The sequence below is a fragment of the Cupressus sempervirens genome, chromosome 7 (genome assembly GCF_028749045.1).
Source record: "Cupressus sempervirens isolate cs-2001-9-10 chromosome 7, ASM2874904v1, whole genome shotgun sequence".
Taxonomy (NCBI): domain Eukaryota; kingdom Viridiplantae; phylum Streptophyta; class Pinopsida; order Cupressales; family Cupressaceae; genus Cupressus; species Cupressus sempervirens.
This window is the reverse complement of record NC_143124.1, coordinates 228,818,263-228,846,232: the sequence shown is the minus strand read 5'-3', so window position 1 is coordinate 228,846,232 and position 27,970 is coordinate 228,818,263. Positions and strand designations below refer to the sequence as shown.

The 27,970-nt window shown below is 36.0% G+C and overlaps 1 protein-coding gene across 1 annotated transcript; it reads right to left on the bottom strand.

Moving 5' to 3' along the window:
- Window positions 1-9,688: 9,688 nt before the first annotated feature.
- Window positions 9,689-26,848, bottom strand: LOC149546335 (flavonoid 3'-monooxygenase CYP75B137-like). Its single transcript, XM_089793958.1, has 2 exons — window positions 26,462-26,848; window positions 9,689-9,760 (listed from the first exon to the last, which is right to left on the bottom strand). The coding sequence occupies exons 1-2, from the start codon at window positions 26,846-26,848 to the stop codon at window positions 9,689-9,691; spliced, it is 459 nt and encodes a 152-aa protein (XP_089650084.1).
- Between the last annotated feature and the right edge of the window lie 1,122 nt (window positions 26,849-27,970).

Sequence of the window (27,970 nt, the reverse complement as noted above, 5' to 3'; positions counted from 1 at the left end):
CATTGAGCAAACCAAAGTTGGAAATCAAAGATGAGTCACTAATTCATCCTAACAGGTGCTTCAATCAAATTCTTTAATAGGGTGCACTTCACAATCATTTTCTAAATCTCCTAATAGCATGCATACTTCATTGTATGTTTGTAAAATCCTTTTACAAGGTTGATCTAATAGTCCTCATTGCTCCTAATAGGTAGATCATCAGAAATGATCAATTATAAGCCTCAATGGGCCAACTTTATACTATATTACTAAAGCTTGCGGGTATCATCCCCAACCTAGTTTTACCTTTTACTTGGAAGGTTTGTGCATCACCAAATATTGTGTGGAAGTGTTATGAACGTTTTGTTTCTTTCATTCTTTCATGCATGCTACTAGATCTAATGACATGGTGATGGTTTAATTGATGAAATAAATTTAAAGTTTTATAAGTTACTGATTCACCCCTTCCCTCTCAACAACCTTGTGAACCTTATATTTCCAACAATAAGAGGTAGTGTCAGGTGAATTTTGATAGTTTGGTAAGCATTGGTAAGATGAAAAGAGTAAGAGGATTGCCAAGACTAAAGAAACCTGATAATGCTATGTGCAAATAGTTTCAATTGGGAAAAATGAAAAACTATATTTTCAAAAGAAAAACTTATACATCTAATGATATTTTGGAACTCATTCATACTGACCTTTGTGCAACTATTGGAGTGTAAAACTATTGTAGAGACAAATATTTCATTCTATTTGTTGATGACAATTCTATAATGATGATTGTGATGTTTCTTACCAAAAATATGATGTTTTCCAATTATTTAAGTGGCATTTTTGAAAGGGAAATAGGTAAAATTATGAAGTGCTTGAGATTTGATAGAGGAGGATATTTCATCTCTAAAGAATTTTATGTATTCAGCAATGATTGAGGAATCAAAAGCTAGATGTTAGCACCTAGAACCCATCCACAAAATGGAGCTAAAAGGAGGAATAAATCAATCATGGATTGTGGTAGTATACTTATGACGGAGAAGAATGTGTCATAGAAATACTAGAGAGGAGTTGTAAGTATAGTTGTCTAACCTTTGAACCAAGTACAAGTCAAGAAAGGTACAAATGTTACACCCTTGGAGTTATGGTATGGATATGCACCTAATGTGAAGTATTTTAAAGTTTTTGGAAGTAAGTGTTACATACTAAATGAAAATAGAAATGAAAAACTTGATGTTAAAAGCAATGAAGGAACATTCCTAGGATATTCCACTATACACAGAGCAAGTATTTGAACTTTAACACTAATAAATTGTGGAAAGTGCAAATGTAAAATTTGATGAATATGCACAAAAGAACAAAGTTGAATACATGACAAAATATGAAGACTACAACACTTTCATGTTGAGAAAGTAGATTGTTAAAGTATAAAAATGAGGGAGATTATTGAAACCTATCATGCGAATAATCATTATTTTGTCACTGATGTCAAACATGCTAGTTGCTGGTAAGATAATTGCCTACTTTGGTGAGAATGTTATTATTTGATTGATTGATGAAGAGGATTTGAAAAGAAAGGATAACAAGAGTACCTAGAGAAAGGTTGAGTTATATGGTGTATAAAAGGAGCACTAAGACCAAATAAGTCTTCGGTGATATGGTGTATTGTTTATCTACTTAAGACTAAAATGAAAGGGTATTGAAACAAAGACAAGAAAAAGACTAAGAAAAAATAAGATGTTTGCCAAGCCTAACCAAGAACACAATGCAAGTTGAACATTTATGTCAGGCCAAGAAGAAAGATAGTTATGACCAAGTAGAAATTTAGTGTGTGCCGAGAAAAGAAAAATATCAGTAGTGATTGAGCTAAATATATTATGTGGCTAGTGTTAGAGAATGGTAGTATTAACCAAGCAAAGACTTAGTTCATGTTGAGTAACCTAGTGTTGACCAAGCATCAAAAGATAGTTGTTATCAAGTGATAGTAAAATGAGTTTGATCAAAGATTTGACAAATCTGAGCCTACAAAGTTGATTTCTTGACTTGTGTGAAGCATGTTGAAGATAAGATTGATGAGCTAGTGGTAGAGAATTCAAGATAAACCATTTTGAGATGAATTTAATAAGGATTGTATGAGAATTTTCAAAAGGAAACAAAATGGATAGATGAGTAGATTCATTGAATCCACCTTAACCCTAAGATGGAGGATTATGATCAAGTGACAAAAATTCAAAATTCTCTATATAAGGGAATACAAGGCTAGAAGCAATTTGTCAGATAAAAGAGAAACAAAGAGAAGTTCGAGTCTAATTTTGGAGGTGTTTCTTGATATAGTGGTTGAAGGAATGGATGTGTAGTTAACATACTTAGAAAAAAGGCTTAAGGAGGTGAAGGCTTAAAGGGTAAAATTAGAGACAAAGAAGAATGAATGCCAAGTAGAATGGAGAACTGAATGTGAGATCTAAAATTTGCAAGTGATTTTTTAATTATCAGATCAATTCATCCTGCTACTTTCTAACAATTGTATCAATCTAGATAAATCTTTTGGATTACAGTTGACCTAATAGTCATGATTAAATCCTTTAACTAGGTGACATTATAATAGAATTTTCTAAAGTCCTCTAACAAGGCTCATTCCTAATAGTGTGATTGAAATCCTTTAATCAAGATCACATTTAACAATGCATATTGTAACCTTTAACAGGGTTGGTTCCTCATACGGCTCACTTCAAAAGAGTGAAAATTGATAGCATGTTACTGGTGGTTTTTGCCAAATTGGGTTTCCACGTTAAATCCTTGTGTCAGGTTTTATGATTGAATTTGTGTTAAATAAAGTTTGCATTTCTACAAGGTTTATTTTGACGTAGTATAACAATATGCATAAAATTGAGGTAATGGATGATCTAATCAATGTGTGTACATGTAATGGTTGAAGTACTAAAAAGTTTTATTTTTACATTTGGACCTTGGATAACTAATTGACCCCCCCTCCCCCCTTAATTATTCTAAATTGTTACAAAAAATGGTATTAGATCTCTTGGTGCTTGTGAGGAAATAGTTTGAAGGTACTTAAAGCTAAAGATCATGATGTACATAAAGGAGGTGCCCAACCTAAACAAGGAAAACTTTCGTACATGGAAAATTTGATCAAGCTACATCTAGGTGGAGTTGGAGATTTTGCACAGTCAACCATAACCACTACATATGTAGAAGTAATTAGAGACCCTACTACTCAACAACTAAAAGAAAAGAAAGAACATAATCAGATAATTATAGAGATTGCATATTCCCTAGGTTATTCAGATTTTGATGACATCAATGAATGTACTAATTCCAAAGATATGTAGGATGCTCTACAGAAGATCTATGGAGGAGACAAGAATGTGGTAAGAGTCAAGCTAGAAAGTCTAAGAGGAAAGTTTGATGATATGAAAATGCAAGAAGGTGAAACTATACTCCTGTAATCAAAGATGTTTTAAATGCAGTAAGATGATCAAAGTGAATTAATCAAGATGAGACTCTGATCAAAAAACTATTAAGAACCCTACTACTTATTTATTCTATTAGATTCTATACTATAAAAGAACTAAGGTGTACTCTTGGTAGTGATCTTACCCTTGAAGGACTAGTTGGTAGACTTACTGCTTTTGAACTTTCAAATTTTGATAATTTCAAATTGAAGAATGTTGACTCTTCTTTCAAAGCTAAACCGAAACTCAAAGAACCTAAAGATAAGAACTAGAAGAACTTGAAACACTGCTAGTTAGGAAATTTCACGAAGGCAAATGAAAGTACAAAGATAATTTACCTATCATATGTTTTAATTGTAATGAAGTTAGTCATATTGTAGAAAGATGTCCTAAGAAGACAAATAATAGAAATGAAGACAAATAAATAAGTAGAAAACATGAGAGTAACAAGGGCTCTAAAGGAAAAGGAAAGAAAGCTTGCTACATTGCTAAAGAAGAATATAATGATGAATCTAATGATCATGATGATGATGTTTTCTATGTTTCTATGAAAAATGATTCTAGTGAAGTTGACCAATTGCACTAGTATCTTATGTAACCAAAAGTGATAGATGGATCATTCACTATGGATGTTTTGATCATATGACTGGTGACAAAAGTAAGTTCATTACCTGTGAACACTATAATAGAAATAAATTTAGATTTGGAAATGATGCACCCTATCTAACAAAAGGTAAAGGATTGATAAGAATAACTGACATGATCATGTGTGACAATGCTTATTATGTGGAGGGACTTAACTATAATATGTTGAGAGTGTCACAATTGAATAGTTGAAGATGTAAAGTTGAATTTGGAAACTGGAAGGTCAAGATCTATGACACAGATGGAAAACTTATTGGAAGTGGTGATTAGACTAGAGGTAATTTGCTTTATCTTGACATGAATGAAGCTACTTTTATTGTTGTACAATTGTATTGGCTCAAAAGGTTATTTCATTTAAATTTTGACAATTTGGTTAGTATTAGTAAGATAAAAAGAGTCATAGGTTTGCCAAAACTGAAGAACCCTAATAATGTGATTTGCAAACAATGTCGGTTAGGAAAGATGACAAATCTACTTTTAAGAGTAAGACTCATACTTCAAAAGAAATTTTGGAATTAGTTCATACTATTTTGTATGGACCAATTAATGTGCAAAGCTAGAAACGTGATAAGTATTTTATTCTACTTCTTAATGATTACTCTAGAATGATGACAATGATGTTATTTGAGAAAAAAATATTTTCAAATATTTAAGTGGTATTTTGCAAGATTTGAAAAGGAAACTCATAAAATCTTGTAATGTTTGAGATCTGACAGAGGTGGAGAGTTTACCTCAAATGAGTTCAATGATTTCTACAATGACAAGGGAATTAAAAGACAAACTTCTACACCGAGGACCCCTCCACAAAATGGGATTCTTGAAAGCTAAAATAGATCTATGATGGATTGTACTAGAATAATGATGATGGAGAAGAATGTTTCTTTCAAATACTAAAGAGATGTTGTTAGTGTATGCATGAATATGCGGCCTTTGCTAACACACACACTTCAACATGGTCATTGGATGTGGATTCATCTTAGAATGAACATGGGATTGTTCATCCAAAAATCAGCCGGCAAGGCGACCTATTGTCTTCTATCTAATTGCTTCTTAGATATCCTCATATTTGAGGTGTTAAGCAACCAGACCCTCTAAGAATGAAGGATTTGAAAGAAAATGTGACTAATCTATATGAGAATGCAGATTAATCTAGAATGGAGTATGCACGTTTAATCTAAGAACATGTAAAATAAAGCTATGCTAAAATGTATGCATATTATGCTAAATGAGAATTTAACTAGAAAATGAATATGAAAGTAGGGAGTTAAAATGAATGCACAATCCAGCAGTGATTCAATGCAAATTATCATTCAATCTCTCTTTTTTAAAATGAAGAGATGAGGGTCTCTTAAATAGACTTTCCTAGAATCCATCAATGGTTGAGATCAATTTCAATTAACGGTCATGATTAAAGGTGAAGTTCAGTCATAAAGGAAGATTTCCAAATTAAAGGGAGTTAACAGATTTAATTTGAGTAAATTAAGGAGTTAACTGATTCAATTTGAGTAGAATAAGGACTTAATTGATTTAACTTATTTTTGATCAATAATGAACTGGAAATTTCCTTTTTTGAACTGAAGAGAGATTTTGGTGAGATATTTAATTTAATAAAATGAAATATGCTCTCATAATTACCTTTTCTATTTAATTAAATAACCTTTTAATTAATTAGAGACACTTTTCTTATTTAATTAAATAACTTCATTTAATTAATTAGGAATGGCTTCCCATTAATTAAATAACTTTGTTTAATTAATTAGAAGTAAATTCTCCATTTAATTAAATAATTTTGTTGAATTAATTAAAATAGGCACATTATTAAATAAAATAAATTTAATTCCATAGTACATTAGCCTTAGGATATAATTTAATTTAATTAAAGTATAAATACTTAGTAATTAAATTAAATATTAATCAATAGGTTTAATGTGACAAATATGAGTAAATACTACAGGAATTAAATAATAAGCATGATGTATGCAGATTAAGGTTTTCTGCATCTGACAATTAAGTCAAGTAGAAAGTAACCGAATAAGAATTTGCCTAAATGTAATAGGACTTTAGGATTGATCAGAAATAGACCACAATTGGTTGAGATGGCAATGAGCTAATTTTGGGGTATTACATTTTGCCCCTCTTTGAATGAATGTGTGAGAAGAACGTTCAATTCAAAGAAAATTAGAAAGTATGATGCGAAGATGAGATTGGTTCTGAAGGTGATGAAACAGAAGCTAATTGATAAGCTTTTAAGGATTATCTCTAGAATAGAGCTTAATCCCAAGGAATCCAAGTCGAGCACCTAGATACCTAAGATCGATAGCATTTTAAAGACTACCTCCAGAACGAAGTGTAATCTTTAAGGATCCAGATAGAACGTCTAGATACCTGAAATTGATAGCATTTAGTAGATTATCTCCAGAATGGAGTTTAACCTTCAAGGATCCAGATAGAACACTTAGATACCTAAGATTGATAGCATTTAAAAGACTATCTCCAGAATGGAGTGTAATCTTTAAGGATCCAGACAGAACACCTAGATACCTAAAATTGAAAAAAAAGAAAGATAACAAGGTCCAATCATGAGTCGTAGAATCATCCCTAGAATGAGGCTTGATCCTTAGGAGTTTTGGTTTAGATTGTCCTAATACCTATCCATCGAACTCTGAGAAGAGTTGTTATAAGTTTGATCAATTGATGAAAAGATGAAACAAATGACAATGATGCTAGAAAGAGGGGAACAAGATGCCCCAAGTGATGAGATGCCCCAAGTGATGAGAACATAAGATGGGAACTAGATGCCCCAAGCAATAAGTATTCAATGATGTAATCATCTTGCCCCCTCGAGAGAAAAATCGAAAGATGACACACAAGAAATATTATTTGAAGTAGTATATTATGAGATATAGAAGAAATCTAAGATTCAACAACATCTAGAAGAGATCAGAACGATCTAAAGAAGATTCAGGGTTGATTTGAAATGATTGCAAAATCGCAAAGACCAAGTTTGACCAAAAGTTGACCAAATTTAGCCATAGTTGACTTGAGTTGACTATTTTTGAAATGAATTTTGAAAATATGGAGAATGAAAAGTTGAAAGGATTCCAAGAATCACAAAGTATCAGAAAGATTTGGGCTACACAAGTGTTCGATTGCATCGGTCCCTAAAATTTTAAAACACATTTTTGAGGCTCTTAGGTGTGTTAGATTTTGAATTTGATCCCGAAAATAGATTCAGAATGGTCCAATTAGCCAATAGTGTATTTTTGCACAAATCTGAGCACTTTGAAAATTTTGGTCAATAGCTATATAAGAGCTCGAGGGGTCATTTTCAATTCATTTGTGCTTTTGTCTTGTAGTGATTTTGAGCTGGTAGAGACATGGCAGTGAACATAAGATATCATCGTTTTGAGCGCTCTAGATGACATAGTTGGCCAGCAGACTACGGACCACCAGTGAGTCATCCATTTCCCATCTTCATACTTTTGTTTTCATGCATTTTGAGGTCATTTATTGCAAGTTATAGCATGTTTTTTAGTGGTCAAATCTTTCTTCACGCGAGACCAATCTCTTCTCATGCAAACATCTTCTTTCATCGTGTGAAGATTCAAGGTTGTCTATTTATTCACGCGTGGCAGTGAGGATCTTCGCATGGGAGGCATTTGGTTTTGCACGAAGGAAGAGATTCTTCATGCGAGGTGATTCAATTTTCACGTGAAATCCTCTTTTCTCGCAAAAACATTGCTTTCTTCACGTGAGCAACTCTTTTTTCATGCAAATGCATGATTCTTCACGTGAAGAAAGAATGTCTTCATGCAAAAATGTAGAATTTCATGCGAGATTTCATGAATTTTGTGCGAAATTCCATGACAGTTATGTATAACAGTTTGATTTTCACACTTAAAAATTACATTTTAGTTCATTTTGATGCTTCATTTTGACTTGATACTGATCGTTTGTTTGTTGTTTCTTTTTGTACGTGCAGGAGGTCTTTGGAGACGTTGCATTTAGATCTCATTTCCCACCATATGGGAAGTTATTGTGGAGTCTTAATGATGCAGATCAAGCACACATTTCTCGATTGGGTTTGTCTTCTCTTTGCCAGATTCTAGCCATGATGGTGAATCACGGCTTACTCACAGCTATGGTGGAGCATTTCCATTCGGAGATGAACACCTTTCACTTGCCAATGGGTGAGATGACCATCACACTAGAGGATATATGGAGGATTTTACGAATTCCTTTCCACAACACTCAAGTCATCTATGATACAGTGCCCCGAGTAGGGACAGAGGCATTATCAATTGTGTTCGAGAGAGAGCTATCAAGGGGTAGGGCCATCAACTGGGATGAGCTCATGCATACTTACGGACTGACACACAGGTTGGAAGCTATGCTGGCTATAGTTTTTAGCTGTTACCTATGTCTTGATAGAGGACAACATGGTTTGGAGTGCAGGTGGGGAGTCATGCTCTGTAGGTCGATGGTTGAGGCACCCAAGATCTTTGGGTGGGGTTAGTGCATGCTGGCTCACCTTTTTCATGAGATGCATGAGGTCGTCTTCCACAAGAAGAAGACCATGGCAGTGGGAGTTTATGTTTTGTAGATCTAGGCCTAGGAGCATCTTCCTATATGTAGGCTGATTTTTGAGGATGCTCGGGAGCCCATGGAGCCCTACATATGTAGATATCGAGGGCATATTACCCACGCCCACCTGGGTAAGACAAAGTAGTGGAGAATACATCTTGATGACCTAGTGTTTGTTGTATGGCAACCTTGGTGAGAGACAGAGGATTGGGATGATGCTCCCAGAGAGTTACCATGGATGTTCAGTTCTCGACCATTGGTGGGCAGGACGACATCTATTATGGAGAGATTTGTGATCTCCCAAGTGTGGTGGCAGTATGGCCAACCACAAGATATTTTTCCTAAGTTTTGCGCCAATGCCAAGTTCCAGAAGGATATTAAGTGGGGGTGGGCAGCACAGATGGATCCAAGGTGATTCATGATAGATATTCGTAGCCTAACTACAGTTTAGTGGGACTACCTATCGGCAATAGTAGATGTTGGGATGACACCTGCATATTAGGAATTTTTGATTAGCCATCCATTCCCACATTTTACAGATCTAGTGGGGATGGTAGGGCAGGCAGTGCAGATAAAGAGACAAGCACCCCAGCAGCAGCTGGCACAGCCACAACCGCCAGTTTAGCCATAGTAGCAGTCATGAGTTTGGCACTGGGTTCAGCAGATGCAAATTTCTTCATGTTAGATGGGATAAGACCCAAGTGTCGGGGGTAGTGTGAGTGGATAGAGCCAATGGCGTAGGCAGAGGATAGAGGAGGAGGTCCCTCATTAGGAGGCTCCGCAGCAGCAGGTGCCGCCATAGTCGCAAGCACCACCACAACAGTAGGCACCTAAGATGTTAGATGAGGATATGCCAAATCAGTTAGTAGGTGGGGTGCAGGACATGGTACAGAGGTATCAGGAGCAGATTCGTGCGGCCTCCCGATAGTTGGGAGAGTTGCATATTGTAGTAGCAGTCTGAGATGCGTAGCTAGTGGAGAGACAGAGGGAGATAGATCATTAGAGGGAGCGTGCGGAGACTACAGAGCGAAGGTTGGAGCTAGGGCAGGATGAGATCCGCTTTCAATCAGTGTGAGCAGCTTATTATTATGCTGCATATACCAGCGCAATACTGAATGAGACATTGCAGGTTTAGTGATTCTCTTAGTATGCATGAGAGTCTAGAGGCACATGACCTCCTATCAGGCCAGATATGCCACCACTACCTCTACCACCTGCTACCCTTGCTCCTCCTTGAGGTGAGGGTTCGAGACAGAGTTAGACATTTTGTACCTAATTTTTGATTTTGATCTTTGGCTATGTATCAATTGGTGTGCCAGCACCACATGTATCATTTTTTATCGATTGCACTCGAGTAGCGCCCATTTTTTGTACTGACCCATTCTTTGATATATATATATATATATGAGATTTTGAGCTGAGTATTCCTGTGTACATGTCATTGTCTATTTTTTTTAACTTTGATGTACATGAGATGTATGTTGTACTTAGATAGAATGTATATGTATGAATTGACATCTCACGTAGTGTTGCGTGTTTTGTTGCTTGACAGTCACATGTATTCCATTGAGGGGTGTGAATCGACAAACCAAATGCCTGTGCAGCTGTGGAGGAATCTGATGTATGTGTAGTATGAACAGAATGACCATAGAATTGCATGCTAATGCAAATGAAGTATGTAATGCAAGACTATGTTAAATGTAACCCTAGGTCTGGTTACCAAGCCTCGATATTTAATCATCACTGGATATAAAATAAAGCTCGTATGTTATAAAATTCCCACTGACATTGCAATCATGAAAATATCAATATAACATACGTTATTGGGTTGTTGGGATTAAATGTAAGCAGTCAAGGCACAAGAATCCAGAATGAATAGAACATTTGTCCCTTTTAATGTAGCAACTTAACATAAGCATCAGAGCATAAATGCTAGGATGACCTGAATGTTGCTTGCATAATAGGCATACCAAACACATGGGAGATCCCTCTTATGCTAAGTACTCAGTATTCATTCTATTCACAATGACCCTTGCATTCGTAACCCGAGATAGAAGTGTGCTAGACATACTCATTGTGACCCGTATGTTCACTTAGTAGGACGAGTATCAGTATTTACTATAGCATGAAGATTTCACTCCAACAAACAAGGAGAAGAACCAACATCATTGGTGTATTCATATAAAAGGAGTTGAGGTACACATGACCATCCAATATGAGATGGAGGCTCTTATAGTGGACACCCCTCTTATAGGAATAGATCAACTTATTGGAACTAAACCGCAAATAGAAAGCAAAGAAAAGATCATGCCCCCAGTCATTACTTCTCTAATCAAAGATGAAATCATCGAGTTGCTCAAGGAGATATGATAAAGCAAAAACAAAGCAATCAAAGAAAAAGCTCAGCATATCCGAACAAGTATATCATTTTTGAGTTCAATGTTTTGGGATTGATGTCAAGTGCCAATGTCCAAAATACATTCGAAAGAAACCTCTTCAGTAGGGTGACAAGAGTAGGTAGATGCAGTCAAAATGATTGATGACTAAGGTCAAAGAGGAATCTTCATAGTGAAGAACCTAAGAAGGACTAAGCGACATTAGGTAGACACAGCTATGACAACTAGTGACTGACACAAGAGAGATCTTCCATAAAAGAATCTGGAGACATAACTTTAGCAACAGTAGGTAGACATAGCTAAAACAACTAGTGACCATTGCAAAAGAGATTTTATGAGGAGAATCTTGAAAAGAGTGACACTAGTGACAATAGGCAAACGTAGTGAGGACCATTGGTGACTATCGCAAAGGAGATTCTATGAGGAGAATTTCAAAAAATAGTTACACTAGCGACAGTAGGCAGACACATTGAGGACCACTGGTGATTGTCGCAAAGGAGATTCTATTAGGAGAATCTCAAAAAATAGTGACACTAGCAATAGTAGTCAGACAGAGTCAGGACCACTGGTGGTGATGTCAAGGAGATTCTATGAGAAGAATCTCAAAAAAATAGTGACACCAGCGATAGTAGGTAGACATAGTGAGGACCACTAGTGACTGTCATGAAGGAGATTCTATGAGGAGAATCTAAAAAAGAGTGACACTAAGGGGGGAATGCCCTTGACCTATGACAAGACTCAATCCATGGATACATGAGCAGAAAGCAAGAAAGCAAAAGCGTGAAAGCGACTATACAAAATAGCTAGAAGATGCACTGAAAGATGGAGCATTGGAAACAAGAGGTGCCTATTTACCAGGTTTTCACCTTCTTGGCAGGATTTCCTTTTTTTGCTACCATGATGCCTGTTTCCAGGTTTTCACCAATGACACTTTTCTCATTTTTCAATTTTTTTGTATTTTTCTCTTTTTGAATTTTTTTTTGTATTTTTGAGAATTTTTCACTTTTTTTTGGTGTTACCAAGGTGCCTATTGCTAGGTTTTCACCAGGGTAACAATTTTTTTTGGACTTTTTCCAATTTTTTAGATTTTTTTTAGGACATATAGATATGTACAGAGCTTGCTGTGATTAAATCAACTATAAAACTGCTTCAGGTGGAGAGTGTAGATAGGCTCTTTAAGCACTTCTCCTTCGGTTGTGGAAAGTTGATAGGTGCCAGATCCATATACTACAATAATGATGTACAGACCTAGCCAGTTTGGTTCAAACTTTCCCTTTTGCATTCGTTGTTGTTGATTGTTAGGGTTCTCTCTCAGAACAAGGTCACCCAGCTGGAAGTCACATGGCCTAATCCTCCGATTGTAGCTTCATGTCATTCTTTGTTGATATGCTCGTAGATGATCACATGCCACTTGTTGTCGTTCATCCAGTAACACAAGCTCTTGAAGTTGAGCTATCCTATAGTCATCATCAGTGATAAGGCCTTTCATAGAGATTCTCAAGGTAGTAATCTCAACCTCTATTGGAAGCATAGCATCCGCTCCATAGACCATCGCAAAGGGAGTTGTGCCCATTGGAGTTCTAATGCTTGTCCTATGTGGCCACAAAGCTGGATTGATCTGGAGATGCCAGTCTCTCCCTGACTTACTGACTGTGCGATGAAGAATTTTGAGGATCACCTTATTGGATGCCTCAACTTGGCCATTACCCTAGGGGTAATAAATGGAAGACCAATGTTGTGTGATCTTGAATTTCTTGCACAGTTCCTTAAGGTCTTTATTCTTGAACTATCCTCCATTCTCTGTAATGATTGAGGATGGTACACCATATCTATAGATGATGTAGTTTGTAATGAAAAGTGCTATAGTTTTGCCATCAGCAACTATGAGAGGGGCTGCCTCTACCCATTTCATGAAATAGTCTATAGCTGTAATAATGAACTTATGTCCATTGGAAGAGGTTGGGTGAATCTGCCCCACCAAGTCGAAGGCCTATTTTTGAAATGGCCATGTTGTAGTAGATGGAATTAGCTCTCTAGCTGGAGTGTGAATGAGATTCCTGTCTAGCTGACATTGCTTGCAAGACCTAGCATACTTAACAGCTTCTTGCTCCATTTTGGGCTAGTAGTAACCAGTACGAAGGAGTTTGCGAGCTAGTGTCAGGCCATTGGAATGAGATCTGCAAATGCCTTCATGAGCATCAATTAGTGCATGCTTGGACTCGTCAGGTTCTAAACACCTAAGGAGTGTTCCATTGAGACCTCTCCAATATAGATTGTCAGCAATAATGACATAATGTGAAGCGTTATGGATTAGGTAACGTTTCTTATTCCAGGTCAGACCTTTGGAAATGGTTTGATTACAAAGGTAGGAATAGATGTGATGGTAGCGGGATGATTCTTGTCCTATAATAGAATAGATCATCCTAGAATTAGGTGTGTCATAGGCTAGGTAGTGTAACGCTTCCACCAAGAACACATGTAAGAGATCATTTTTTGGCATTTGTAGCAAGGAGGCCAGAGTGGCCATAGCATCAGCCACTTTATTATCTATGCGTGAAACTTGTTCGAAGGTGATGTGTGCAAAATACTCTTTCAAATAATCAACCATGCATTTGTAAGGAATTAATTTCTCATCCTTTGTTTGATACACATCATTTACTTGGTTGATAACAAGCTGAGCATCACCAAAGATGTCCAACTAATCTACTCTCCATTTAGCTGCAATTTTCATACCATTGATAAAAGCTTCATATTCAGCAATGTTATTTGTACAAGGAAACAAAATCATGTATGCTTTGGGCAATAAGTATCTTTGTGGTGTAATGAAGAGTAATCTAGCACTTGATCCCTATTGTGTGAAGGACCCATTGAAGAACATAACCCATGTATGGTGAGTGAGTGTTAGAATTGACTCATCTAGGAAATCAATGTTTATTGGTAGAAGACTCTGCATGGGTGCCTCAGCTAGCTGGTCTACAATTGCTTGCCCCTTTATAGCTTTGCATTCAACATATTGGATGTCAAACTCACTTAGTATCATGACCTATTTAGCCAATCTTCCTGTAAGAGCTGCCTTACTGAGAAAATAATTTAATGGATCTATTTTAGCCACAAGCCATGTAGTGTGGGCAAGCATGTAGTGTCTCAACTTCTGGGAAGCAAAGACAACTGCCAAGCAAGCTTTCTCAATAATGTTGTAGTTTTTCTCATAAGAGACCAATGTTTGGCTCAAGTAATAAATAGCACTTTCTTTGTTGTCATTATCTTCTTGAGCCAATAGGATTCTCAAAGATGTTTCAATGGCTGAAATGTATAAAAGCAAAGGCTTCCCATGCATAGGAGGCATCAAGATTGGTGGATTGACAAGATATTATTTGATCTATGTTAAGCTTTGCTCACAATCCTGGCTCCAATTGAATTTCACACCCTTATGTGAGGTCTTTGTGAAGGGTTGTTATTTATCTGCCAATTGTGAAATAAACTTGTGAATTGATTGAAGCCTTCCCTGTAGTCCTCTCATCTGACTAATGTTCTAAGGTGGTGGCATGTCCATTATTGCTTGTACTTTTTTTGGATCTACTTCAATTCCCTTTGCAGAAACAATATATCCTAACAATTTCCCTGATGTGACACCAAATGCTCATTTCTTAGGATTGAGCTGAAGACTGAATTTTTCCATATGATCTAGGATGGGACCCAAATCCTGTAGATGAGTATTGCGTTTAGTGCTTTTGACCAAGGTATCATCAATGTAGTCCTCCATGGTTCTATGCATCATGTCATGAAAAATTGTAGTAACAGCCCATTGATATGTAGCACCAGCATTCTTTAAATCAAATGGCATCACATTCCAACAAAAGGTTTCCCATGCACATGTGAAAGCCATTTTCTCTTGGTCTTCTGGCACAATTTTTATCTGATTGTATCTAGAAAAACAATCCATAAGTGAATACATCTCATAGCCAGCCATCATGTCTATGATCATATCAATATTAGGGAGCAAAAAGTCATCTTTAGGATATGCCAAGTTAAGATCATGAAAGTTTGAACAAACCCTGATAGATTTATCGTGCTTGGAAACAAGACCAATATTGGATATCCATTCAGCATAATCAATTGCACGGATGAAACCAGCCTTTAGAAGTTTCTCCAATTCTACTTTAATGAGCAATGCAACATGAGGGTACATTTTTTGAAGCTTTTGTTTAACTGGTTTGATGCCTGGTGCTATGGACAAGTGATGCATGATAAGATTAGGATCCAATCCTAGCATGTCAAAATATGCCCAAGAAAAAATTATTTTCTTTTCCTTGAAAAAGGCAATGAATTGTTCCTTCTCTTCAGGTGACAGTGACTGCACCAAATGTATCACATGAGGATTTTCTTCTGTGCCTAGGCTAATTGGTTGTGTCAGCTCTATTAACACTAATGATCTCTCCTAAAAGTGACTGGGAAGGACATCAAATATCTCATCTGCGGGCACCTCAAAGAGGTTTTCACCCTTGGATACATATTTTATTTTTACTTTGTTGGGATCCGACACTGCCACAATGTGGTTTTCACCTTCAAAGCTCTTGCATTTTTTCTTTTTAATTGTGTGACTGAGATATTTGATGTCAGCCTCAGTCATGTTGATGCTCTGCTCATTGGTGGAATATTTTACAGGTTTGATAGCGTTTAGGTAACATGCAAGAGCATAGTCATTCTGGAACGTGGGGACTTCGTTAGATGCATTAGGGTTCCAGTCTATAAGCTCAGGATGTGCGAGTGAGAGAGTAGTGGCTGGTTCAATTGCGTTCATAGTATAGTCATTAAGTGCATGGACCAGCAATTTGAGACCTACGACGAACTCATCCATAGGTGTATTCAAATGCCTCAGAGTACGAATGTTAGTAATTGGTGACTCTAGGACACTAGCTGGATCAGACCCCCATGACCTAACCCTAGATGTTTCACCCACTTCAATTCAATTTTCATAGACATGCACTTGGTCAATGTCTTTATCAGTAGTAGCTTCTAAAAGATTGTCAAACTCATATTCATGAGAATTGATGCTACATGGTGAGAGACTATAGAACTCCCCAATAGTGATAGGGACATAATCTCCTTTAGCCTCTTGATTCTTACGCAAATACTCAATATGGCATGACTGACTAGATTCTCCCTTTTCTGAATGATATTTGAGTTGCTCAGTATTGTGCTTAGAAGAATCACTAGTATCATCCATAGTGCTAACACGTGGCACAAAGTTATCTAGCTTAGCAAAGAATTTAGCAAGATCATAAGGAATAGGATGAGAGTAGGAATCCTCATCATCAGATTCTTCCTCTTGAGTACTTGACTCAGATTGTGACTCATTTTCAGATGAACTCTCAAGTACAAGTATGAATTTATTGGATCCCAAATGGAAAGGGACCTTCTTAAACCCTAGGCTAGTTGTGTCATTGTTGCTTCAAGCTGTTTCTTTGATAGGATCTATTAGACCATTGTTATTGCACCCAATAGGGCCGATTCCCTTGTAACCAAAATGCTTCATAAGCTTAAGACCAGGTCCATATTTCTTAGGAGTGATTTCTTGAGCTTGTTCTATTAGGTCTACTGGAGCCTCTTCTTTGTAAATCCATGCAACAATGGCTCTATTTTCACTTTCATCTTCTAAGAAAACTGTAGCCTTGACAAAAGAGCCATTAAACTTGGTCTGAGGTGTCAGCAAAAATGGCTTCTTTTCTTCTGAGGGTCTCCCAAAATGTCAAGGCGACTCTGGAAGAGATGTTAATGACAACACTAGTTCCATGTGGTACTCTCCCATACTAGTTTCTTTTAATTTAAATGACTGCTCAATTTGTTTCAGCTTATTGTCGTGACAATTAGTAGACTCATGATTAGCAGGGATGAAAGAATCAACATCTTTTAGCATATTGCAGGTGTAGCTAGTAGTGGCAAGAATAGTAACTTCAGAACCATGAAATGGTAATTTAATGCATTGATGATATGTGGATGGCACAACGCGCATCTTATGTATCCATGGCCATCCCAACAAATTATTGTAGGCTAAGGGAATGCCAAGCACCTGATAGGTGACATCCCTTTCGATAGGACCGACGCAAATTGGTAAAGTCACAAGACCTAGTGACTTTTGTTCTACTTCATCATTTTCTTTAATAGTGATCTTTCATCAAGGATCAACAGAGTCCTAAAAATAATCCAATGATCTAAGAAGAGTAGCAAAAACAATATTTAGGACAGTGCCATTGTCAATGAGTACCCAACGAACATGTGTCTGGTGGATCATAACCTCAATGTGTAGAGGTTGATTGTGTGGGTGATTTAGTGAGTTTTCATCCTCCTCGAAGAAGGTCATAAGATAAGGTGAGGTCAGGTGACCTACCATGGATTGAAATTTCTCAAGATCAAGATCTTGAGGAACGTTTGACTCAATGACGACTTTGTCTAGAATTTTCCTGTCAGCAGGCGAGATTTTAAGCAGCTCAAATATGGAAATGTGAGTGTTAGCTCGTTTCAACTAATCTAGAACACTATAACTAGTTGCAGTCAATTTCGTTGTGTGTTTTGCACCTTTACCAGATGGACCAGCAAGGGCTTTGTCTTTGTGTTGTTCAATATTTGAAGTAGGAGGTGCATGGCCTTTGAGCACCAATTTTGCATGAGAGCGAGTAACAACATTAGCATAGTGTTGCAAAGATGCATTATCCATGTTATTGGAAGTAGGGCCTCTCAAGACAAATGGTGTCTTGGTTTTGTCATTATCTTGCTTGCCTGTTATGGTAATAACATCGCAATATTCAGAATCTATAGGTTCAACCATGTGAATGACATTGTCATCATTGGAATATGTATAGTTGACCTTATTGTAGGGTTTTGGCTTCGAAGTCTCTCCTTTTTCATAAGCTAGGAAAGGCTCTTTGAATGCCTTGTGGTCTGAGTTTTTGTTATGTCCATCTACCACAAGTTCACCAGCATCAATCATGTCCTAGACTTTATGACGCAAGTTTATAAGGCTACTGGTTTTGTGTCCCTTGTTTTGGTGATACTCACAAAAATGAGGTCTCATTCCACCATGGTGGATGTGGTTGTGGATCATAGGGATGAGGGTTATCCATTGGTGAGATAAGCTTGTGTTGTAACAATGTTTTGTAAACCACATCCAAAGGTTCTCCCAAAGGCATAAACTCTCACTTGGGTCATGTTGCCCATGAGTTTCTCAATTTGTTTTCAGATGTCTTATTTTCAGGAGGAGGCTTCTCAACATTTTTGACCTCTTTGATGCAATCTGTGAGATTAAATGCTACTTTAGTAGGTTTAGCTATGACACTATCAACAACCCCATCATGTACAATTTCTTAGTTCTTGTTGACATGTTTGGTTTTATCCCTATTGGAAGTGGAACCTTGTTTTGTGTCTCTCTGAAGAGTGAGCTCACCTTTCTTGATTGTAAATTCTTCGATATAGATAGCCTGTGTAATCATGTCTTCAAAGGTACATGGACCTTGTAGTTGGACTCTATACCCAAAATCAGGTAAGAGGTTATCGGTGAAAATGTCGAGCTTCTCCATTTCTGGGATTTTACGGGAATACTTAGTGTATAGTTGTCTCCACCGTTGGAGGAAAGTGAGAAAAGGCTCACCAACCTTCTATTTAAGGTTGAATAGATTTTGAATATTTATAGGATGTTGAATGTTATGAGAATATTGCTGAACAAATGAATTAGCAATTTCATCAAATGTCTTGATACCAGGAGGTAAATGTGAGAGCCACTCCAAAGCCTGACTACCTAGGCTTTTAGGGAATAAAAGCATGAGATACATTTGATTGTGTATAAATTCCATAGATAAAGCACAAAATTCCCACAAGTAATCTTGGGGATCAGTAGTACCAAAGTACTTGTCATATCTGGGTAGTTCTATGCCTTGTGGCAAAGCTGGCATGTTTATATTTTTGTCAAATGGGAATGAACAAAGAGCGTCCAATGTGTATGTCCTTGTGGGTTTCTCTTTCTCTTGCATCATATTGAACCATTTGGTCTTGCATAATTTTCAATTGTTTTTGGAGTTTGGAAGTCTCAGTTTCTTCTTCAGTTTTGACAATAGTTTCTACATTGAAATGAGAAGGTAACTTCGCTCCCTCTTAGGCAAGTTTGAGAAAGTATTTTTCTTTCTCTTCATTGATTAGGATTCCCATGACCTTCTAAAAGTTTTTGTCTCTTCGACATTTTGCTATGTGTTTAGTGAGGATTTCCACTTCTTCCTATTCCTCATCAGTGTCATATTCTTTCTCTTTCTCTTTGTCATCCCTAGGTGGTTCTTGATATCGACTATGACTACCATGTTCAGGTTCACGATTAGTCATTATTGGAACATGTTCAATTTTTTTATGTTGTGTTTCAAAAGGGTCTATGGAGAAAGGATCATACATTGTATTTGGGAATGCAGGACCTCTACTTGTCTTAGTATCCTCTTGGTAAAAAGGATTCCTAATTTGTTGCAAATTGGAAAATGTTCATTGAACTTGAGATGATCTAGCAGTTGAGGAAGACTGTGAAGATGCCTCACTAGCCAAATTGGATACAGATTGCATAATGAAAGGTAAGAGACCTTTTCTGTGATTACGACCCCTAGCATGACCACGTCTAAGGTTATCGGGATAAAACACATTGTCGCTTCTAGTTGTGATAGTCATAGACAGGGACAAGAAGCTAGAACTTGGACAAGGACTACACTAAGACTGAGTCTCAAAAAGGACAAGATAATAGCAAGAATGTTGTTCGCTAAGGCACAAATGGTTCGATTTAAAGGCTAGAACAGCAAGAGATTATGACCACTGCGACACAAAGTATGACAAGCATTAAGACAAAGACAAAAAAAAAGTTACTTATGAGATGAGACAAGCCAAGGTATAAGACACAAGTCTTCAGCTAAGCCAAGTCTTTCTGTTTCAGGACTGTTTGCAAATCGCAAGCGATAAACAAATGCAAGAAATGATAGTGTGCAGGCCGCAAATAGCCAAAATAAACCCAAATTGGTAATGCTGATACAAAGTCTCGTGCGAAAAACCTTTACAGGTCGCGCAAAGAAGTTCTTGTCTCACATGAAGGTCAGTGATAGAAATTTAATTTTGCACAAAGAAGTTCGTAGGGCCGCTCGAAGATGCACAACAACAGTTTAATTTTGCGCGAGGACAAAATGGCTTCGTGTGAGTATCAAATGATTTCATGTGAGACCCAAATGATTTCGAATGAAAGGGCATAATAGTTTCACAACAGTGACTGATTTTGACCAAAAAAAAAAATCATTCCAATAACCAGGCAAATAAACAGGCATGTAGAACAGCAAGCAGGTGATTTCAAGCATGTCTAAAAACAATGAGCAAGGGAAAAAGAAACCTTGCACATGAACAATCAAGTGACTTAGTTTGTACTAATCCCTGAGAGAGCTATTTGTGTATATTTTCAAAAGGTTTTGCAATCATGCATACATCCCTAGAAAATAAAAGTTGGCCTCTCTAAGGTTTTTAGTAATGGTTTGACTCTATAACTTTTATGACTCACAGGGGTGACCTCCAATCCTAGTGCACTGAGGTTTTGACACAGTCCAGGAACTTAATCTTCAAGAGCTACTAGGGAGATCTGACAACCCACAATGAACCACACCCATGGAGATTTCTTCCAAAGGACATTTATATAGCAATTGTCACTACCATGTCAAAAATGGCTATTAGCGTTCAACGTTTCATCATCACAGTTTTCCATATATAGGGATTGTTTGCTATGGATAACCCTCTCTAAAGGTGACCGACTCATAATAGTGTACCACAAGGGGACTTAGCTTCTAGATTCAAGGTTTTGACACCTTTTCACCTTTAGCCCAATCAAAGCAGATAGATTAATCTGACATGCTAAACTAAGATTATCTCTTAAAGAACTATGATATCATCTCCCAGTGATTTATCAACCTCTCCGAAGAAAGGATGCCTTAATCAACAAGTTGAAGATTCATCTATCTACGAGATGCTCATTGTATCCTCCCCACCTACAAGGAATCCATATTAGAGAGGAGTTTCACTAGGAACCCACTCCCTCAAGATCCACGAATAGTGTTCATGGGGGCTTAATTACTATTTGTGTACAAATGTCAATTTCCAAAAGTAAATCTATCTAAAAGCAATCAAAGAGAACAAGGTGGTACACTTAATTCTTTACTAAATGTGAGGTGATTCCAAACATGTGGAACATTTAACCCCTCACACAAGCTAACACAAGTTCACAACTCAGAAACTAGTGAGTTCTAGAAAGCACAAAAGGGTTACCTTGTGGAGCCTTTAATGCTTCTGTCCTGTAGACCCCTCCCCTTTAACATGGTGCTGATCTTACAACCACAGGGTGGAACGAGGGGCTGACGGATTAGTGAGTCCAATAACCCAAGATAGCTAATTAGATCTATCACTAAAAACTAAGCCTGCTAGATGAAACTAATAGAGATCACAACCTAGTATCAAATTATGCATGTGTTGTAAAATGAGAACATGAAAGGAAATACACACAAGCTTGACACAAGAGATGTTCATTTTAGCTCCAAATGAGGTGTTATCAGTCAAAGAGAATTACCTGGTAATCCTCGCAACATGCTTAGTAGATGTTTTACCTATTTTTGGCAACTTTATCATACTTTTCCAATTGTCCCGCAAACCACTGTTATGCTATTCCAAAGAATTAGAAAACACAAAAAAACTAGAAACAGTGAGTAGTTAGCAAAAATACCAGAAAACATGAAAATCAATGCAAAAAAAAAGCTCTGTCACCAGAATCTCGCGCGAAATTCCTGAAAGTTTGTGCGATGAAGTTTTACAACCCGCGCAAAATTATATTTGGCTTGCTCAAAGAAACATGTTAGGCATGAAGTTTTGTGCCCCCAAGAACTTTCTCATGCAATGAAAAAGAATCTTTGCATGAAGATTCTAGATCCTCGTGCGAAAATAAACAGTCTCACGCGAAGATTCTCAAATTTGTACAAAATAGTACAGACAGAGAACAAAAAAATGATTAAAAAATACAGAAAGAGGCTAGAAAAATTGATTTTTGTGCCCCACGGTGGGCGCCAAAAATGTATGCATGAATATGCGGCCTCTACTAATACACACACTTCAACACAGTCATTGTATGCGGATTCATCTCGGAATGAACATTGGATTGTTCATCCAAAAATCAGCCAGCAAGGCGACCTGTTGCCTTCTATCTAAAGGGAATTGCTTGTTAGATATCCTCAGATTTGAGGTGTTAAGCAACCAGACCCTCTAAGAACAAAGGATTTGAAAGAAAATGCGACTAATCTATATGAGAATGTAGATTAATCTAGAATGGAGTATGCATGTTTAATCTAAGAACATGTAAAAGAAAGCTATGCTAAAATGTATGCATGTTATGCTAAATGAGAATTAAACTAGAAAATGAATATGAAAGTAGGGAGCTCAAATGAATGCACAATCCAGCAGCAATTCAATGCAAATTCTCATTTAACCTCTCTTTTTCAAAATGAAGAGATGAGGGTCTCTTAAATAGACTTTCCTAGAATCCATCAATAGTTGAGATCAATTTCAATCAACGGTCATGATTAAAGGTGAAGTTCAGTCATAAAGGAAGATTCCCAAATTAAAGGGAGTTAACAGATTTAATTTGAGTAAAATAAGGAGTTAACTGATTTAATTTGAGTAGAATAAGAACTTAACTGATTTAACTTATTTTCTATCAATAGTGAACTGGAAATTTCCTTTTTTGAACTGAAGAGATATTTTGGTGAGATATTTAATTTAATAAAATGAAATATGCTCTCATAATTACCTTTTCTATTTAATTAAATAATCTTATAAGTTGATGCATAAAAGCATACTTAAGGAGATTCCTAAAGTAGTGAAGAGAGAAGAATAGATGATGGATGGTAAAGAAGATTCAAAAGTACTAACTTGAAGATATCTACATGGAAAAATTGCATAAGAAAGATGAATTGTCTTTGTCATTTTTGTCAAATAGAAACATAATATACAACTAGCATATGAAGAGAGATTTATTTATGAAGAGATGTTGCAAAGAGAGAGAATATATTGTTGCCAACAATACAATAGGGGGCTAATTGATTTCATGATTTGATATGATCTAGGGAGTCTATGTGTTGCATGGATGAGAATCAAAATGAAACTAAAAAGAGAGATTTTTGGATATTAAGGTGAGAATCAAAATGATACTAAGGATATTAATGAAGATCTTATACTAAACACAGAGGGAGATTCTAGAAGTATTATATGTTTTGGATTGCATGGTAACTAGAGGTGTTTCCATGAATGCTAAAGAGGGAGATTGTTGGAAACTACAATGGAGAAATCTATATTTTGTCATTGGTGTCAAAATTTATTGGTAAGACAGTTTTTATTTGAGTAGAGTGCCATATCAAGATTATTGATAAAGAGGATTTGAGAAAAAGGACAAAACAAAAGGACCTAGAGGAAAGCTTGAGTTATAAGGAACTACAATGCACACTTTATTAGTTAGACTTTGACAAAATAAAGTGACTATTTAATCATAACCCGAGTGAAGAAAACATTTGTAATGAATCTTAGATGAAGTGATCAAAGAATGACCAAATGCATAGGCTTGATTGAGAAAAGGAGAAGAAGATTAGAGAACTTGAATTTTATGCCAAGTGATTTTACTATTCAGTAAGTGATAGTACATGCCAAGAAAAATATAGTGTCGACTATTTATGAGTGTCAGTGAATGTGTGAATCTAAATAGTTAGTAGTGAATGAGTAATTCGGTGATGACTGAGTGTCAAAACCCAATGTTGGTCAAGGGAAAACATTTGGTAGATTATGAGGAAATCATGATTTCTAGCTAACATAGTTGATCTCTTGGAATATGTAAAGCATGTTGAAGATAAGGATGGATGACCTACAATATTTATTTTAAGGGAAATTTTGTTTGAGCATTTCTATGCAAGAATTCAAGGAGAAGTTTGGAGAATTTTCTAGAAGATGAAAGAGGAAATGAAAAGATGGATAGATTCAAATTATATGTGTTGACTTTGATCAAAAACCTAAGATCTACTATGATGTTTAAGTAGCAAAAGGTTAAAATTACCTATTTAAGGATATACAAGGGCTAAACTTATAGATGTTACTAGAGTTGGTGTAGACCTTAACAAGGTTGAAGAAAGTTGTTGATTTTGTGTATTGGTGAACTTGAGAAGGTAAAATAATGAAGTGATGAGGTGAAGAGTTATTGGTTGAAGAGATGCAAAGTGAATTAGTGACAGTGACGTTAATGGAGACCAGCCAATATGTAACGACTGCCCCTGCAAAATAAATGCCACATCAGCAATCCCCGTAATATGTGGAAAAATCAATGAGAGTCAAAGTCTTTTGAATATTGACCAATAAAAATTAGTCGATTAACTATCATTAACTTTAAAAAAAATGATACATATACATATATGTTCAAATTTAAAAGAAATTGTAAATTTGTTACCAGATTACTAATACCAGATAAGAACTGGTAAACCATGACGACCAAGTTGAAAAGAGCTCCAAAATTGATCTAAGAACACAAGGTGAGAATATTGTAAGAGTTCTTTTCCACCCTACCACAAAGTTGTTAAGCTTCCCCAAAATCTTTCTTGACATGAAAGATACCCAGCCCGGCAACAAGATAGTCTAAACATGTAAAACCTAAAGGAGTAATGGAATCCGTGTTGTTAAAATCAAATCATGGTTTAAATACCATTCACTAACAACATGGATATCTACATTAGTGTATGAAAGAAAGTTATTAACATTTCTTAATCAACATGTACATATCTATTTTCTGTCACATTTGTATTTCCACTATGCATTAGTTCAAAGAAAAGGTAACACTTAATGCATTCATTTTAATCTATGTCATTAAGTACAGTGTTAGTTTTAAAAAGTCGTTAAAATGCAAATAACAAGGAGATGTTATCAAAATTCCTCATGCTTCTCATAATATTCTTGAGAAATAAATAACAAGGATTCATATCATTCTTTCCTAGTTTATTAGATGGAAGCATACTTTCAATTTCTATATCACTAGGAACTTTCATCTATTTTGAACAACATTATTCCAAAGTAAAAACATATGCAGTGTTTGAGCACTAACCAAAAATAATAATCATAAAAATTCAATTTTAATTATCTTTACTTAAAATAATAGAATACAATATGCCCAAAAATTATATTCAAAAGTCAGATTGTGTTATTAGTAAAATATTTGTTTATTTTTATGGGACACCATACCCAAAGTTTGAATTATATTAACATTTGTTTTAATCTACTAGCAAGAATACTATCTTCAAATAAAAGAATACATAGCTATGACATTCCTACTCACTTCCTCTATGTTTGAGTTTCCTTTAGACATCAATGACTTCAATAATAATTTTTCTCTATTATTCATGCATAGCTAGCTCATTGACACATCCAACAAGTAATACTAATTAAATGTGTGTGATGAAGTTCTCCATCTAGGAAATGAAACATAAGGAGTTTTTCCTATAAAAAATATTTTAAACTGTTATAAGTAGTGAATAAGAGGGAAAATAGCTGCAACTTATTGAACACAACATTGGAGATCAAATCCAACATTTACCATGCTTCAATGCTAAATTTAGATTTTTATATTTGGTTGATACCAAGTTAATCGTGATCCTCTCTTTCAAGAATAGAATAGTTTGAAGAGATTGTTTCAATAGAATAACTCCACTCATCAGTAATAAGGAATCTGACTTCATATGAATAAAAGACTTGCTTCTAGGCATCGAATGAGACAGCTGATAAAAGAGAGAATGGTTACAGTATTTTGGATAAACACACACAATACTAGGATAATCCTATTTTATACTCTTTGAACTAGATGACTTATATCCTATTCATAGATAATTAGCTAGAGGGAAAGAAAAGGAACATTCATGTTATGGTATAGAATCTTCACCATTTCCCTAATGTATTTCTATTCAATTAAACATTTTATAACAAGTATCGTAGATTAATAGGCCACACAATCAATTTCATGTACTAGACTAGACTATAAGTTACATACACATTGCAAATTTTTCCATTTATAAAGAAACAATTTTTGACTCTATAAAATTATATCCAATCCATTAGCCATATGGCAAAAGATCCTCAAGAATGGTGTTTAGTTGTTTGATGATAATAGTTGGGGTATGGTAATGTTCTATGTTCTCAATCGAAACCATAAATTCAGTCATCCCCATAGCAAGAAATCAAAGACACTATCATTTATCTAGTATTGGAAAACACACATTTCATCATTTTGCAAAGGAAAGTTACAAATTTTAACAAAAAGATTGGAACCTGGTAATATTCATAGTTGTCAATTGATATCTCCTCTTGTGACACTGCCCATGGGCAATTATGGACTTTAACAAGAAAGCTAATCCCAGCCTGGCGAATGGGTTGTTTATCTTCAAGAGCCTTATTGGCAAAAAAGTCAATATTACATACATTCCTTGGCGTACACGTCTGGCTATCGTAGGGAGCCCAGAAAAGATCATTAAAATCATAGGCAATGTAAGTGGCACAGGCATTTCTCAGTATATTAAAAAAGTTGAGATCATTAGTCTTCAAGAAAGCCTCCACAACTTCAGGGGAAGAATCCACAACAGTATCAATAGTCCCAAGTTTCAGATACATGAGAGGCTCGTACTGCTTGGATAGATGATAGAGGAAGCTATGAGGCATGGTTCCCAACAGGGAAAGACTACTGATGACTGGCCATGCTAGTTGCTGCCTCTGCTTCTACTCCTTCCTCTTAGTTGTGTGTCCCTCTTTGAATTAAACAATTCCCCACGAGAGAAAAGTAGGTTGAACTATACGGATGCATTCAGTTGTTCTCTTCATGGCAATTGCAAGAAGCTTTTCCTTCTTCTTTCCTGCTGGAGCAGTGCCTGATGCTCCTAACATCACCATCTTAATGTCATTGGTCTTGTCCATATGGCCGTATAGGATAATGTTTTCGATAGCACCACTACCCAAAAAATATTAGATCATATCCCCATATATGGAATACCAACAAAATCTTCTATCTTTCATGGCCTTTTCTCATTAGTTCTCATTAATTACATGAGAGAATCTCTTGCAAGTGGGATATCATCTCGATTATGCAGGTTCACAATCATTTTTCCCAAAAGCAATCTCAAACTTCTTCCCTGACCCAACTTCTCTAATAATAGTGTCACACTCATCCCAAACCCCCAGAAAATTTGTATATGCATGTCGATTATAACGGTTTGGAGGTTATTTTTTATTCTAATTTTAAGCAATTAATTTAATGGCTTTGTCCAGGTGGCAGTCGAGTACCGATTTATTCAATATGTTAAAGAGTGGGTTGTGACATCCTTCCCCTCTTAGAGAATGCATCGTCCCAATGCAAATATGAAGAGAAGAATTCAAAATCATATGCACTTACATAAACAAGGATATGAATCTACAAGAGCTAGATCTAAATTCCATTTACACAATATCACATGCATCTGCATTTAGTTCTGTATATATATATTGATTTTCAACTACTATAATAAAGTCTAATTTTCTTTTTCTTTTATGAAAGCTACATTTCATTAACAAATTAACTTTCATGAATCTATCTCTTCAAAGAGAATATTAACACATAGTTGAAGTAATAACTAAAGAGATAGTAACACACATTTGTAGAAGCACATGTATTAGTAATCATTTCAAGATCATTCACATGTGAGTGTGTGAATTCCATTACCATTCTATAGGTTTACAAGGTTAGACTACCTCTCTCTGACAATATTCCCCTTTTCTAATGATGTGTCATTTCCTCTATTTCATTACAGG